A 16135-nucleotide genomic window follows, 5' to 3' on the forward strand; every position below is an offset into this window, starting at 1 on the left:
TTTCGGGTTGTTGTTTTCACGTGTATGAAAATGGGTTGAGCAGGTTCGGATATGTGTGTGTGTGTATCGAATTGGACGGTCGTGGGTTGAAAAAAACCTGACCCGCACATCAATAGTGGGTGGGTATGTGTTGGTCTATTTTGCATAGTTGAAGGTTTAACTTTGCATCTCATCTAACTATAAAGCGAGGAATCTCTGTCTGTGAGTGAGTGTGTGTGTGTGTCCTTCGCATATCTCGAGAACTGTTCTTCCGATCGACTTCACACTTGGCGGGTGTATTGCTGGGGACCCAAGGACGTGCAGTGTCGGATTTGGTGCAATTTGGACACGCGACACGTTCAGTATTACTAAACTTTGAATAAACAAGCGGACAGCGCTCTGTGCCGCAGCGGGGCTCAAGCGGTACGGGCACGCGCGGTTCTCGAGAAAGCTGCACTATGGGCACAAGCGGTACGGGCACGAGCGGTTCTCGAGAAAGCTGCAAGCAGCAATCGGCCCGTTCCGGACAGGCACGTTTTGAACAGGCACTGCACTAGTCGTACTATAAAGCAAGGAATCTCTGTCTGTGTGTCCTTCGCATATCTTGAGAACCGTTCGTCCGATCTACTTCACACTTGGCGGGTGTATTGCTGGGGACCCAAGGACGTGCAGTGTCGGATTGGACATGCAACATGTTCAATATTAATAAACTTTGAATAAACAAGCAAACAGCGCTCTGTGCAGCAGCGGGGCTCAAAGCAAGCGACTGATAGCCTACTCCTATTGTGTGTTTTTTTTTTGTGAACGGGCACTGCACTAGTTTAATCCTAATCCCACAAACATACAAACATTTGAATTAAATTGCAATACAGTATGTAAGTCTTAGAGGAATAGTTCCCCCAAAAATGAAAATTCACTCTTTATCTACTCACCCCCATGTCAGTAGAAAATCGGGTAAAGTTTGTTAGTCCATACAACAGTCCTGGAGATCCCCGGAAGACGTACATTGCAGCGTTCTCCAAAAGAACTGAAGTTGCAGGAGACCTGTCTTCAGCGTTCAAAAAATAACGGAAAATAACCATAAAATGGCTCCATGCAGCTCTCACAGCATAATCCAAGTCTCTTGAAGTCAAAAGATCCCAAAGTGACTTGAAAAGACCGACATTTACACCATTATTTAGCTGAAATCGCCACTCTAGCTGTTTTCAAAAAATGTCAAGTTTGCCGCCCCCCGGCCCAATAGGTAAGACTAGCTCGAATTACCAGAAACAAGACTTCCGGTTTGGCCCTGTAGCCTTCAAAATAAAAGCGCAAGATTTTGTATCCAGAGCTGCATGGAGCCATTTTATGGTTATTTTCCGTTTTTTTTTGAACTCTGAAGACAGTTCACCAGCAACTTCAGTTGTTTTGGAGAAAGCTGATTTTCTACTGGCATGGGGGTGAGTAGACTATTCCTTTAAGAAATATTACCTTTACTGCCATCAACAGCAGTGTTTCTTAGTTTGTGTGACTTGGACTTGTTGACACACCAAGCGAACAGTGCATTAGCACAAGAAAGATCAACTAGCCATGCACAAATAATGTCTACATATATAAGAACTGGGTTGGAAAATAAGATGCATTTGAAACAGACATGGCTGTTGATACATACAGTAATGTTACAGCTACAGTACTAGTCAAATGTTTGGACACACCACATTTTTCTTTATTTTTACTATTTTCCACATTTTAGAATAACAGTGAAGACATCAAAACTATGAAATAACACAAATGGAATTATGCAGAGACCAAAAAAGTGTTAAACAAATCAAAACTATCTTATATTTCAGATTCTTTAAAGTAGCCGCCCTTTGCCTTGATGGAAAGGCAAAGGCTTTGGAAAGAAATTCATACATAGAATCAACTTCACTATTTATATTTGTCTAAGAAACACATTTCAAGCATTTAAGCAGAAGCCTTTAGATCAAAGTGGCTTTAAGAGAATGAAAAACATAGAACATTCAGTCAGGTGTCCAAACTTTTGAATGGTAGTGTGAATGTAAATGGTCTAATTCATTCAAATTCAACCAATTTGTGAGAACTTGCAATTTTGCAAAATAACCGTATTCCCCCCCCCCCTCAACAGAGCACTTGAAATTTTGGCCAATCGTGGCATTTTTTCCACATAATATGGTCCAATCAAACCACACGTCAACAAACTGTCTGCCCTGGTCTTCTTATACAACCATTGACTTGACAGTGGAGCTTTTGAGGAGGAGGAGATGGAGGAAGATTCAGAAGACAATGAGTTGTTTCATACGTGAGTTTTATTCACTCCTACAGGTGGAAGAAGGCGGGTGCACTTGGTTTTTAACCTGCATTATTATCATTTCCATTTATCATGAGCCTTTGGTTTGCATGCTGTTAGTCACACTGTGTTTTTTACACAGTTGGTACTTTCCTGCTGTGCTTAAAACTTAAAAATGTAATTCCGGGTTAACGTGGCTGGAAATTACGCCGCAGGTTACATTTATAATTTCCCCCATGTAGCACTTGTCACACACCAATACTTGTTGGATGATATAAGGTCATGGTTACCAGTTTAATTTACCAGGCTTTAGCATGCCAGCACATATATACTGTATAACGTAATGTAATGCCTGCTGAGGGTAAAAGAGGTCAGGTGTTGGTATGTATCAACTATATCAGTGTGTGTCATCTGGCAGACACATTAGGGGACTTAAATATCTTATTGGTGTGGGTTCAATCTGCGATCAGAAAGCAGCCACTTATGCACTCAAGGCCACTGTTAAATCCTTTGCACTTAATAGATTGGTTGCCAACAAAATGCTAAAATAGTTCATTACTTCTACTAACAAATACAATATATTTACAAAAAATGAATGTGCAAGGACTGTTCCTTAGGCCTTTTTTGTAATATGCTGTATACAAGCTGCATACACTGCACTGGTAACCATGCTATCAGTAATAATCCTGCAGATGGCAGCGTAAATCTTTTTTTGTGTCAGGTTGTTTTTAGTCAAGCAATAAAAACTGTAAACAACACTAAATATCCGTATGACAAATTGTAAACTCCTCAGCATACTCCATTTTCCTCCATCTCTCCTCGCTGCCTCACAGACACTCACATACTCCCACATAAATACATCAAACTCCGTCTCAAAATGGTTTAAGCAGAATACATTCAGTTTCCAATTCAATTTAAATTGGTTTAGCTGAAGCCATATAAATTGTGCCGGGCCAAAATTTTTGCCTGCAGATAACCATTAATAGTCCGATGCCTTTGAAATGAATCTGCAGCAGTGAGTCATCACTCTGTGAAAATGGAAATCAGAACCTTTAATACGGTGTTATAGTGCAGAGGGCATCGCTGTTGCAGTTCAATACAGTAAAGCAACGCAACAAATACTCTTAAAGCTACAATATGCAATTTTTTCACATTAAAATAACAAATGAACAGTATATACAGTATTATACATTATCAGCCTGTGTCGGTCTGTAACCCCTGTGTGTATTTATTTGGTTTGAATTTTTATTTACGCCTCCTGGTTCAGCATGAGGTCACCATTAAAGATACACTGTTTTCCAGGAAGTAAAGGTAATGGGAGTTCACAAGCGAATCGCCAATCCACAGCAGCTCAGTGAAAAGCTGTTCATTTGTCCCCTGCTGTAGCTGTAACACTGTCGCTCTGTGTGTGTGTGTGTGTGTGTGTGTGTGTGTGTGTGTGTGTGTGTTTGCCCTCAGGACTCCAGTGGGATGTCCCTGAGCATGCTGGCAGCAGCGGGGGGGCAGGACGACATCCTCAGGCTGCTGATAAAGAAGGGAGTGAGGGTGAACGGACGGCAGAAGAACGGCACCACGGCCCTGATGCACGCCGCTGAGAAGGTAACAGGACGGGGGATGAGCTCCAGACACAACACAAGTGTTAGGGGGACATTTAGGTGTGGCTGGTAAGTTTAGGTAACTCAGCACCTTTTCGAGGTCCCATTATAAAAACCAAGATGTGTGGTAGAATAGTGATATTGGACGCCGAGTTGTAGGATGAACTGTAAATGATCAACAAAGCTACTTCCCTCCCCTGGGAACAGTTTGTTCTTTGAGTTTTAGGAATCAGTGAGCGGTAAAAAGGGCAAACGTAGTGAAAACTGTGTGTGTACCATAGAATTATTTGCATGCAGTTTTAGACCATAACACTGGGCTGCAGTTATTTGTGTATAAATATGAAAAAACTGACAAACTTCCAGACTTATCAAGTTTATTTCACTTACTTTATCTTACTTACTTTATTTTTTACTTTTTTCCAGGAGAATGTAACTTGTTTCTGGACATTTAAATGTCTTGGAGAAAGTTTCTTGTTTCAAGATTTTCTTCGTCGTTTTATGGTGATTTCTTCAAAGAAGTCATATTGGCATGAATCAAGCGACTTTAATTGAAACCAGCAAGATTATCTGCCAGTGCAGTGAGATCATTTGACTGAAAATATCATGAAATAAGCTTGATAGGTCTGGAAACAAGTTAAAATCATTGGACAGCTTGTCATTTTTTGCAGTGTATCTGCAATTAATAATCGTACATCTTATTTCATTTGCCCACTGTAGATGAAAACACTTTATGTCTAAAGTGCTGTAAATGTGGATCATTTTGTTCCTGAAATCATCAAACCTACCATTCATAATTATAGTATCTAGCAAAATAATCGGCTTTTATTATTTTAGCCACAACAGTGCAGCTCTACCATGAGGTTGGCAAAGCACCTCCGTAGACAGACCGACTCAAATGCAAACGCTCACCACCTCCTATGTTTTTTATTTTCATCCTCTGTCAGAATTTCTTGACAACTGTGGCGATCCTGCTGGAGGCGGGATCCTACGTCAACGCTCAGACGCTCAGCGGGGAGACGGCGCTGATGAAGGTACGGATTTAAATAATATAAACATGAAGAGAGACGTGAAGCGATGGGAAAAGTACATTTACATTTTAGGCATTTAGCTGGCGCTCTAATCCAGCGTGATTTACAGCCAGTGAGCTTTCCCCAAATCACCAACATTATAAACAAACAGTAGATAGGAATGTAAGGATCAGGGTGTTAAAAAAGAAATAATAAGCATTGAGAAGGGCAGTACACAAATCAATAAAAGTAAAAAAAAAATACCCTGAAATAATAGTGTTGTGGTTGGTGTAAGTCCTTCATTCAATGCCCCAAGAAAGAATCCAAAAAATCCCTTAAACCATTTTTTAAACTTTAATTTATCCAGGTGAAGTTGGCTGAACACACATGCTCTTTTGCAACAATGCTCCAAAATGTATATATCCCATTTTAGAAATAAAGTAATCATGTATTTCTTTTTGGTGCATGACACCACACACACAGCTTTGAATGGACCTCAAGACACAAAATAAAACACTGTAAAGGGTTTAATAATTCTGATATTCGATACAGAATATCCCAATATTTTCCAGAAATTGCAATATTCTGTATCGAATATCGGCCCAAGCCTAGAGAGTGATGTTACCGTTTTGAGACTTTTCCATGGTGTGCAGGCCTGTAAGAGGGGGAACGCCGACGTGGTGCGCCTCCTGCTGGAGTACGGCGGCGACTGCAACATCCTGTCCAAACACAAGAACACGGCCGAGTACTTCGCCAAGGTCAGCAGCAACCCGACGGTGTACGACCTCATCAAGGACCACACCAACACGTGAGTGCTGGAGGGGTGACAGTAAAAAGAAAGATTTGTCCTCCCTGATCTATTCCCTCCTTTTTTGTCCTCCATGATGATCGACTGTGGATCGGTCTCCGCCCGAGAGTCACATGCGACATCTTGGATTTTGACAAAACTCAAAACAAAAGGAATGAAGCATCTCATCACTGCATTACAGCATTGACAGACTGATATTCACTGGATGCACTTGGATCCATTGAATCAGAGTTCATTTCCTCTCAATGTGTCTATTTTTAGGTGTGTGTGTGTGGTCTTGTCTATCTATCCATGGCAGATTTCTTGCTCACACACTCATTCAAACGGTCGTTCTCTCTCTCTGTCAGGCTGTCCAGCGTGGCGGAGGACACCATCCGGGCGTACTTCGAGTCCCGCCTGGTCCTGCTGGAGCCCGTCTTCCCTCTGGCCTGCCACCGGCTCTGTGAGGGACCCGACTTCTCCATGGAGTTCACCTACAAGTCCCAGATACAGCCAGAGGGTAACGCACACACACACACACACACACACACATACACACACACACAGACTCTCCTCAGCTCTTGGGTGTCAGTGGCTGAGAACACATCTGATTAGCACACTAGCTAATGTATCTACTGTAGTAGCAGCTAGCGTTAGCATGTTCACATTAACATCAGTGTGTTTGCTGGCTAGTTAGCTAGCTAACAGTTTGTTCAGGTTAACTGAGCTGACTCTTCTCAAGCTACAACTCAGAGTGTTTTGGAGTAGAGACTAGGGCTAAAGACAAGACAGTTTACTGTGTCACAGTAACCAAATCCACCTTATCACACTATTCACTTTTACTGAGAACGTTACTGAATGGATCTACAGCCACACCACAACAAGCTGACTCGGCTGCTCTCTGTTTCTTGCCCAGTTACTGTGTATATAGACATTATTTGCACATAGCGAATTCTCCAATGAACCTCCATGAAAATAACAAAGCTTTACCCCTTGTTACTTCCTTACTCCCCCCCCCACCCCCCCCACCCCCAGGCTCGGGCATCCTCCTCTTCATCTTCCACGCTAACTTCCTGAGTGAGATCACAGCACGGCTCTGTGGCCCCTGCAGCGTTCACGCTGTGGTGCTCAACGACAAGTTCCAGCTCCCCATCTTCCTGGTTGGTTCTTTCACAAAATCACCAAACATGAAGGGTTTCAAAACGAAGTAGCCACCGTTTGAAAAATATCCCACCGGTCTGGAAGCTGCTCGGTTTGAATCCCTGGATCGGCCGGGAAAGTCTGTCCAGGGGAAGTAGAGCTGCAGCAGCAGTAGTCATTTTTGTTTTGTCTTCCTTCTTGTAAAGCACTTAGTAAGCTCTGCTACTACTACTACTAATACACTTTATTTATGAAGTACTAATCTAAAAGCAGAGTTTACTAAGTGCTTTAGAAGAAGAAATAAAGAAACATGAATAGCAAAATACAGAATGAGGAGATAAAAAATAAGACGCGCAAACAAATCATTAAAAGAAAAACACATATGTAAAATAAAAGAAAACATATGAAACACAAGATTAAAAGTGGGAATGATCAAAAAACAATTGCATAAAAGTAAGTTTCATAAAAGTACATTTCAAGAAGTGACTTTCTAAGTTGCTCAGGCAGGACGTCCCGCAGAAGAAGACTGTGGTTATACTGGTGGGAACATTAAAACCATCATAATAAATTTAAACACAATATCTAAAACACAATATAGTTCAATACAAGGCTATATAAAAGTGTAATAGTATGACTAATAATGATAGCAACAGAAAACAGGGGAAAAGTATGTAGATTATTTGAGAAGATATTGCATGATTAGGTGAGCTTTCATCTTACTTTTAAACAAAGATTCATATGAGATATTTGGCAGATTATTCCCTGGTGCTCGGTCAACTTTCCCCCGATAGAAGTTAAAAACAAGACGGGTCCAATGACAAAATGAAAGCTGAAAGTAAATTATTCATTATTATTCATTAATTATTAATGAATCGTTAACTATCTTACAAAATATTGACATTTTCGAGGAGGTAATCATCTTTGTTTTTTAAATATTAAGGTCATATCTTTCCACAAAATGCATTAAAAGTGTTTTTTAATGAACCTGTCTAATGAGCCAAACTGCTTCAAGATTTTCTTTATCCTGGTGTCTCTTTGAATACACACACACACACACACACACACACACACACACTCACTCCCTCTTCCCCTATTATATCATTATCATCATCTGCATCCAGGTTATTCTTATGTATTTTAATTCTGTTACTTGTTATTTCTGAGTTTTGTTGTCTGCTGAGTCATTGCCGTCTGTGTTTGTCGTCTTTTCTCTTCCTCTCTTTCGGGGTGAGATGCTTTAATAAGCCCCTCAGGGTTTCTTTGTCTCACTCGCAGAGTTTGTATTTCTTTTTTGCCTCTCTCTAGTTGTCAGGGTTTATCATTCGTGCAAAGCACCAACACATTAATCTTTCATATGGAGAGTCTATAGTCTGTGCTGTTGTTTTTCCTCATTCTTTCTGTCCTCTTCTTTCATGTCTTTGAACTTTCAGGATAGTCATTTCATCTACTCCTTCAGCCCAGTTCCAGGCATCAACAGACTCTTCATCCGTCTGGCAGAGGCACCGACAGCCAAGGTGACACACACACACACACACACACACACAATTGCAAACAAGACACACAAACCTCTGCAGCCAATTTAAGAATCAAGCTGAGGAAGTAAGACATTCCGTTCTCAATCAGTGCAACAAACAGAACTTTACATTTTTTGACGTTGTAGACATTTAGCTGACACTAGTATCAGTGTTTTGTGATCACATTGGACCCGTCTTTTAACACACTTTTTGAACACTTCAGTGGTTTGGTTGCGGCAGGCGCGTCTCCCTAGAAACCATACAGCTCAGGTTTTGGACGGGGTGCGTTTGTTGGTTGCACATAGTTGAACATGTCTGAACTTCAGCTGCGCCGTGCTTCATGTCAGCGTCAGTATGTGCCGACCCAGCCGGTTGAACCGCTCTGCTCTCGATGTGGAAACTTGAAACTCGCCGCAGCTCTTGGACGAGATGATCAAACCGTCGCCGCTCTGTTCCCCGGCAGGAAGTCATGAACCTTCATCCTGTTTCAGAGTGGACTCCTCGTCCTCTGCTTCAGCAGCAAGCACGTCGCTAACTTTCTCTTGCTCATTTTATTTTCAACAATGTTATCCCCTGTTTTACTTCGGGCTGGCTAGCTAACTCTAATTAGATAGCTTGCAGGTTGTCGAAGTTTGTGTTGCATAGCAACAAGAATGATGTAACTCTCCTTTCGCCATTTGAGCTCTTGGTCTCCGACGCTCACAGCTGAGCTTTGCATCAGAGAAAAGACTCCTGTCTGATCACAACCTCAGAAGAATAGTAGTTAGAAGAAAGTAGTTTAAAAGCCTAAAATTCTCCAAGCAATCAGTAACAAGGAGGTCAAAGGTCAGAGCCACGGCGCCCTGACAGCATTCCTGCGACTCTGCATTGAGAGAGAAGTGCTAGAAAAAGATAAGGCCTGAAAAGAAATTAGAGCTGAGGACAGAGGTTTTGAGTGGATCCTAAAATGTACTTTGAGCCACGCTGTACCAAGACAGCCTCTGTAGAGGAGTCTCCTCGTTAGGAGCTGTGTTAAGGCAGCGGCTCTCTGCCTTGTTTGACTTTAAAGAAGACTAATATACCCAGAATACATCAGACAAACAACTGCACTCCATGAAGAGCGAGATGTCTTGTTCTGCTTTTATTACATTGAAATGAATTCCAGCCTCACTGTGGTGTTTCTGTACCTCACTTCCCACAGATCACCTGTCAATCAAACAGTGTGGGCAGAGCTTAGGTTTTGATGCAGTTTGAGTTTCTCTTCTCTCTGTCTGTTCAGCCATGGCGGCTATCGCTGCTCATGCTAACTACCCAGTTCTTCTTCTTCTGTTGATTCCAAACAAACCGGAAACTTAAAATGCATCACTTCCTGTGCGGCAGAGGATTTTTCCCAGGAAAGAGCGACCAGACACCGGCTGTTTAGAACAGACAGTGGAGAAGCTTCATCAACTGGATATAGGCTGAATCACTGTTGTCAGAGCAGGCAGAGAGAGAAGAGCAGAACAGACATTTATTTACATGAAAATGGATTATCACTTAAACACTGTGCTGACTGATTATTTTTTTTTATCTTTCCTCAGGTGAAGCTTCTCATCTGTGCGTACAGAGTCCAGCTGCAGTGATGACATCACAGGTCACACCAATCCTGGCCAGCAGTAACACAGCGAGACACACACACACACCAGACACACACACACACCAGACACACACAGAGGAACAACTCAGATTCTTCGCCAGGCTCGTTGTCATCTACAGGAGGAAGAATTCATCGGACCTTCCTCAGCCGTCTGAAACACCGTTCCTCACCGCCTCAAGAACCTGCAGCTCATTGTTGACATGTGGATCCTGTCCAGACCGCGGCTCCAGGCTCCAGGCCCCAGGCCCCAGGCCCCAGGCCCCAGGCTCCCGGCTCCCGGCTCCCGGCTCCCGGCTCCAGGCTCCAGGCCCCAGGCTCCAGGCTCCATGCTCCAGGCTCCAGGCTCCAGGCTCCATGCTCCAGGCTCCAGGCTCCAGGCTCCAGGCTCCAGGCTCCAGGCTCCAGGCTCCAGGCCCCCGCGTCAGGCTGGATACGCAGCACAAATCCAAGGAAACTCTGTAATACTTGACAGCCCCGTCCATTCGTCGCTGATCCCATCGCTGAACACAAGCTTCTGGCTGGAAGGAGGCGGTCGCTCGCCGCTCTTCTCCCGCTGCAGCGACTCCTGAAGCCCTCCTGGCTCGTGCCTTCCTCCACCTTCCTCCAGCTTCTGTGAGCGTGGACATGACATGATATGATATGACATATATACGTGTGTGTGTGTGTGTGTGTGTGTGTGTGTGCTCATGTGTTTGTAAACCTAGCTCGTGTGTACGTGTGTGTAGATCTACGATGTGCTGTTTGCAGTCTGGGTGCGTTTGAAAGAATGTGAGGAGGGGTTTTTCCATCACTGTTTGTATTTTATTTTATTTTTTCTTGGACCAAGCAAATGCTTAGCCCACTCATGTTGTTTTGGTAAAACGTTACTGTACAGTGGCTTTATTTCAGTGTATTCATCTGTGTATCAGAGTTGTATTCTCATCAGGGTGGAAAAAGCCTCTGAAGCAGCATTTAGAGCATCATGGGACACTAAAACTCTCCACTGACACCAGACTGATGAGATGAATTACGGTTAGCAGCTTGTTGAGACACCTATTCAGTGATAGGTCTACATACTGCACACATTAATACAGTGTAAGATACCGAATGAACAAATCACATGACAATATCACTACAAAAGTGTACAGATGTAATCGTTTGCACTCCTTCAAAATACATTCTGTAACAGAGAGATTTCAGTCCTTGCACAGTATTTTTGTGTACTTTAAAATACTTTTCCACAGGTGAACACACTGGAATGAGGTCACTGCGACGTAAAACGTCACCAATCTTTTAATGAATGAAGAAGAAATGTTCCTTTTGCCTTCCTCCACAGAGTTGCTGATTATATTTTCTGGTCTGTACATATGCAAATATATATATAGTTATAGAGTGTCATCGGTGGGTTGATGACTGCTAATGTTTTGTTGCTTTATTTTTATTTTATTTTTTTGCCACCGTAGGAGTGGGTTAAGTTGCTTAGATCTCACCAATCAGTTTTGTCGTTTAATTGAAGTTTCCTACCTGTCTTGATTCTTTGTAAATCACAACAATACTTAACGCAAAGAACAAGACTCCTGCGAACCCAACAGGCAAAAACAACAGATTCCCGCATTCAGTGTCGTTTGCAGGAAAATATCGTTGTCTGTTTTTTGTAATGGGATGCAGACGTGGGAGTTTTATGTGTGTGTGTGTGTGTGTGTGTGTGTGTGTGTGTGTGTTGGGTGTTAATACCTGACTAATATCCTTGGGGTAAACAGCAGCAGCACGTCCATGATGATAATCAGTACCTCAAAGATAGCTGCTTTAAAGTTCAATGCTCAGTTCATCCATAAATTAGAAGAGAATGCACATCCCAATTATATCCTGTGTGGTAGACATTTTTCCTTTTTTCCTAAAGTTCAGCGCTCCCCTTTCTTTGAACCATAACACCGGCTACTTTCAACCTGGTTCCTGTTTGTCTTAAATCCAAAATCGCAGCAGTTGTTTCACTACAGAGCTTCTTCAATCCTAACAGGCCAATGGACGCTCCAGAAATCAACCACAAAAACAACCACAGCATGTCTTGCGTCCATATGTCCGTATTGATGTTTACACTACGAGTATTTAATTTTCACTGTTTATTTTGCACTGCTTTACACAGCGGAGGCACACAAGAAATCTCATTGTACCCTATTGAGCGGTGAGACAGAGAGTAAACAAGGAAGTGCTAAAGCAACGGCCAAGGCAGAAACAAAACTGTACGAGAAAGGCAATCTTTTTCACTTCATCTTTTTACCAACATGTCTCATTACAGATTGAGCAGTCAACATGTTGGAAAAAGTCATGCTTTGGGTGCTTTCATGGTTGATTTTTCGAGCGTCCATTGACCTGTTGGGACTGGACTGACGAGCCGCACCATGGCAAGCAAGACGCGAGCAGCTCTATAGTGAAGCGGCTGATCAGATTCTGGCAGAACCGATCGGTATGATGGAAAGAGATGAAGGAACATCGGGTCCAGGTTGATGATGGTCGGAGTTACGCTTTAAACAACGAGGATATAAAGCCTCTGTCTCTCAGAGCAGGAGGGCTGAGTGATTATCACCGCCGTCCCGTTCAGAGACGGATCTGAAAGCCAAAGATGATTCCAGCTCAGAGCTCCAAACTTTCAAGGCGATTTTCAGAGCAAATGCGAGAACGTCAGCATCTCTTCATCTTTGTCTTCTCTGATATAGTCTTACCCTCATGGATTTCTGACTAAATTGCCAATCCCTATCCCCCCCCGAAGGCAAGACTGTTCCCCTACATCGCCTCCAGAACGTCCGCATGTCCGATCGCCTTCCTCTGATCTGCCTGACGGACATCTGGCTCTGTGTGTGTTTGCCTTCCTGCAGATAGAAGTGTGTATGAAAGAGTGATGCGGATGTTTCTGTTGACCCTGCAGCCTGACACCGCCCACCCTGAGGCCGTGTCTCTACCCCGAATAAAATGTGTACATATGTTTCCATATCGGTTCCTCTGTCTCATGGTCATTCATCATTCAGACTTCAGGTTTTGCTCAGGTGGGATGTGGGACACGGGTTTGAATCCTGCAAACGGCTGCTGTTGCAAATCACTTCCTCTCCATCCTGTGTTTAAAGCGGCACTAGGTGAGACTTTTATTTAAAAATCCACCCGTCTTACCAGCCTAAATCCCAAGAAGAGCGACCCAACCCCACTAATCGAGACGCTGTAGATTCACCCTTTCTTCTGGATGTTGTTTTCTCCCCTTGAGTCGAGGGGGGGGGAATCCCCAAAATGCCAGGATGAAAAATGGCTGACAAACAGTGGAATTCTGTTCCAACTTCTGTTAAACAAGGCAGCAGAGGTGAGACCAAGTCAACTTCGCTCGAATCCCAAGTCAGTCTCAAGTCTTGAGGCACAAATCTCAAGTCAGCAAGTCAGCTAAATATCTAGGACTTTTCAATGCAATATGGTTTTAATAGGATAAAAACTTGGTAAGAGCATCATGAGTTTGATTTCTATAATCAGTTTCAACTTCAATAAATTCAATCATTCCATACAAATTCAGAAAACAGAATTTAGATTCAGTCGTCTGAATTCAAAGTCGAGTCCCAAGTCACCAGAACCCAAGTCAAGTCAAGTCTCTAGCAGTTCAAATTGTGATTCCAGTCTGACTCGAATCCAAGTCATGTGACTCGAGTCCCCACCTCTGCAAGGGAGCATTTATTCTCCCTTGTTCCCTCGTTTCTCCTCCCTTCTACAAATTCCAATTGTGCGTATCCTGTAAATGTAAGCTGATTGGGGAGCTTAGAGTTTAGAGATTCTGCATTTACATTTTTCATAATGCTGCACCGTTCAAAAGTGGACAGGTTGTCAAAAGATGCAGCCTTTAAGAATTTCAATAACCCAATATCCTCAAAAAGTCTTTATTGAGCCGTAGACTAAACAAATTCAGCAGTTTTATTTGGTTTGAGAGTAAAACTTCTCGCTCCTTGTTTCTCAGAGTAAATGTATCGGACTTCCTTCCTGTATGAAGCAGCGAGGCTGTTCAGTTGTGACTTGTGTTGATCCCTCGCCTGTCTTCCCTCGCTGAGTGGCAGGAGGGTTTCCTTGTTGTACGTCAGACGTTTCGTCACTAGAGGGCTCACTGGAGGGAAGACATCAAGGGAGGACTGCTGATCTTGATCTGAGCGAAGCCCTCAGGTCGCTGCTGCACACCGGAAGTGACGAATCAGTGAAAGCCAATCTGTCTCCTAAACAGCAGCAGAGAAAGCTGGACTCAGCAGCGTTAGATCTTCTCCCCTCTCGTCTCTTTGGTTTCTTTGGTATAAAGCATCACAGACCGGCCGCTTGGTAAACATGAGCGAGCTGTGTGACGTTTACTGACCTCACTGAACAGGATTTCTGGGTGTTGAAGGTCAGATTTCTCTACCACTTGCTGCCATTTGGAGCCGCCAATGTGCAAAGTTGCAGCTTTAATGTCACGTTCCATTGCATCAGGTCTAGTAAAGCAGGAATGCCTTGAAAATAAAAATGATATGCTGGAATAAAAATTTACAGTATCCATAGTACATGGGGCTCTGTGCCAATAAAAATACTTTCCATCCCCCTCACACATACAGATGGAAATCAAATACATTTCTGTCTAATTCATCTAAGCCAGAGGTGTGACAAAGTCAACTCTGCTCCAGCCCCAAGTCAGTCTCAAGTCTTCAGGTACAAATCTCAAGTCAAGTCCCAAGTCTAAATGTAGATTACCAAGTCAAGTCCATGTTATTGATGTCAAGTCTCAAGTCTAAATGTAGAACAGCAAGTCAAGTCAGAACAAATCAAGAGTCCATTATCAATTTAATATCTTAAAGAAAACTAAATATCTAGGACTTTTCAATGCAATATGGTTTTAATAGGATAAAAACTTGGTAAGAGCATCATGAGTTTGATTTCTATAATCAGTTTCAACTTCAATAAATTCAATCATTCCATACAAATTCAGAAAACAATTTAAATTCAGTCGTCCGCTGGAACAAATCTCATCACTTTCAATCTGAGTCATTTACACAAACACAAGATCTCAAGTCAAGACTTTAGAAACCTTTTCGAGTCATCAAAGCACAAGTCAGAGTCGAGTCCCAAGTCACCAGAACCCAAGTCAAGTCAAGTCTCAAGTCTTCTCTTCATGCATCAAGTCAAGTCTCAAGCAATTAAAACTGTGACCTGAGTCCAAGTCATGTGACTCGAGTCCCCTCCTCTGATCTGCTGAAGCTGAACAGCGGTAAGGAAGACGATGTGTTCAGGTTGTGTGTCTTCTTGCAGCATTGTGGGTTCAAGTCCGGCTCTGAGCGTTTCTCACCTGTCATGTCTCTCTCCATCCTCCCTGTTCTCTGCTGATACTCTGCTCCGTTAATGCACTCTTCCTGTAACACTCTGCTGTTAAAGCACTCTTTTACATCGACACTCCTCCACAGAAAACGACTTCAGTGATGAACGCTGACAGGTGAATTTGCCAGATCCTGGGCATTTGCCTGCTAGCATTGTCGAGTACAATAGAAACAATATGAAAATAACAGTTCAATATAGGTTTCAGCGGAGAGTTTTAGTGTTCCATGATGATCTAAATGCTGTTTCAGAGGCTTTTCCACCCTGACAAGAAGAAAATTCAGGGGAAAACACTGAATCCTTGTAATGTTTTGGCATGAAAATGATCAAATGTAAAGATGTTGAATATCGGCACAAAATATCAGCTATCAGCAGCTTCAATCCAAAAATATCAGTATCAGCATCGGCCTTCAAAAACCCATATTGAAGCCTAAATGAAATGTAAAGTTTCAACATACTGTACACTGAGACAAGCGTTCATTTTCTACTAGACTTAGAAATATCAATTGCATCTGCAAATAATGCTAAAGGAGAAACATTAGAGCCCATTAAAAGAGCTGCTGACCTGGTGATATCCTTTATGTAAAATATGATTGTAGTTATGTGTATATTTTTATACGAGGAAGGGCGAGTCTGAGGGTGTACATGCCTAGTTTTGTGTACAATTATGATAATGTTATATTAATATGTGTATGAATAGATGAACTTCCACGATTGCAGATAAGCAACACTGTATTATAGGGGTGGGAGGCGGAGTGGGCGAGGGGATGGCTCCTTGCCCCCCCCCCCCCCCTTTTTTTTTGTTTGTATTTATGTGCGTATAATTTGTATACTTGTATGTTTATGAAAAAACTAATAAAAAGTTGGTCTGCGC

At 42.6% G+C, this 16135-nt stretch overlaps 1 protein-coding gene across 1 annotated transcript in view; it reads left to right on the forward strand.

Annotated features, from left to right (window-relative positions):
* Nucleotides 1-12889, forward strand: part of mphosph8 (M-phase phosphoprotein 8) — a 35779-nt gene extending 22890 nt beyond the window's left edge. Inside the window, exons 8-14 of the mRNA XM_071927375.2 lie at nucleotides 3725-3865; nucleotides 4806-4892; nucleotides 5522-5676; nucleotides 6024-6175; nucleotides 6691-6815; nucleotides 8226-8309; nucleotides 9869-12889. Of these exons, the coding sequence (XP_071783476.2) occupies nucleotides 3725-3865; nucleotides 4806-4892; nucleotides 5522-5676; nucleotides 6024-6175; nucleotides 6691-6815; nucleotides 8226-8309; nucleotides 9869-9910 (786 nt within the window). The 3' untranslated portion in view covers nucleotides 9911-12889. The remainder of the gene's footprint in view (nucleotides 1-3724; nucleotides 3866-4805; nucleotides 4893-5521; nucleotides 5677-6023; nucleotides 6176-6690; nucleotides 6816-8225; nucleotides 8310-9868) is intronic.
* Nucleotides 12890-16135: the final 3246 nt, after the last annotated feature.

Source organism: Centroberyx gerrardi, chromosome 10 (genome assembly GCF_048128805.1).
Source record: "Centroberyx gerrardi isolate f3 chromosome 10, fCenGer3.hap1.cur.20231027, whole genome shotgun sequence".
Taxonomy (NCBI): domain Eukaryota; kingdom Metazoa; phylum Chordata; class Actinopteri; order Beryciformes; family Berycidae; genus Centroberyx; species Centroberyx gerrardi.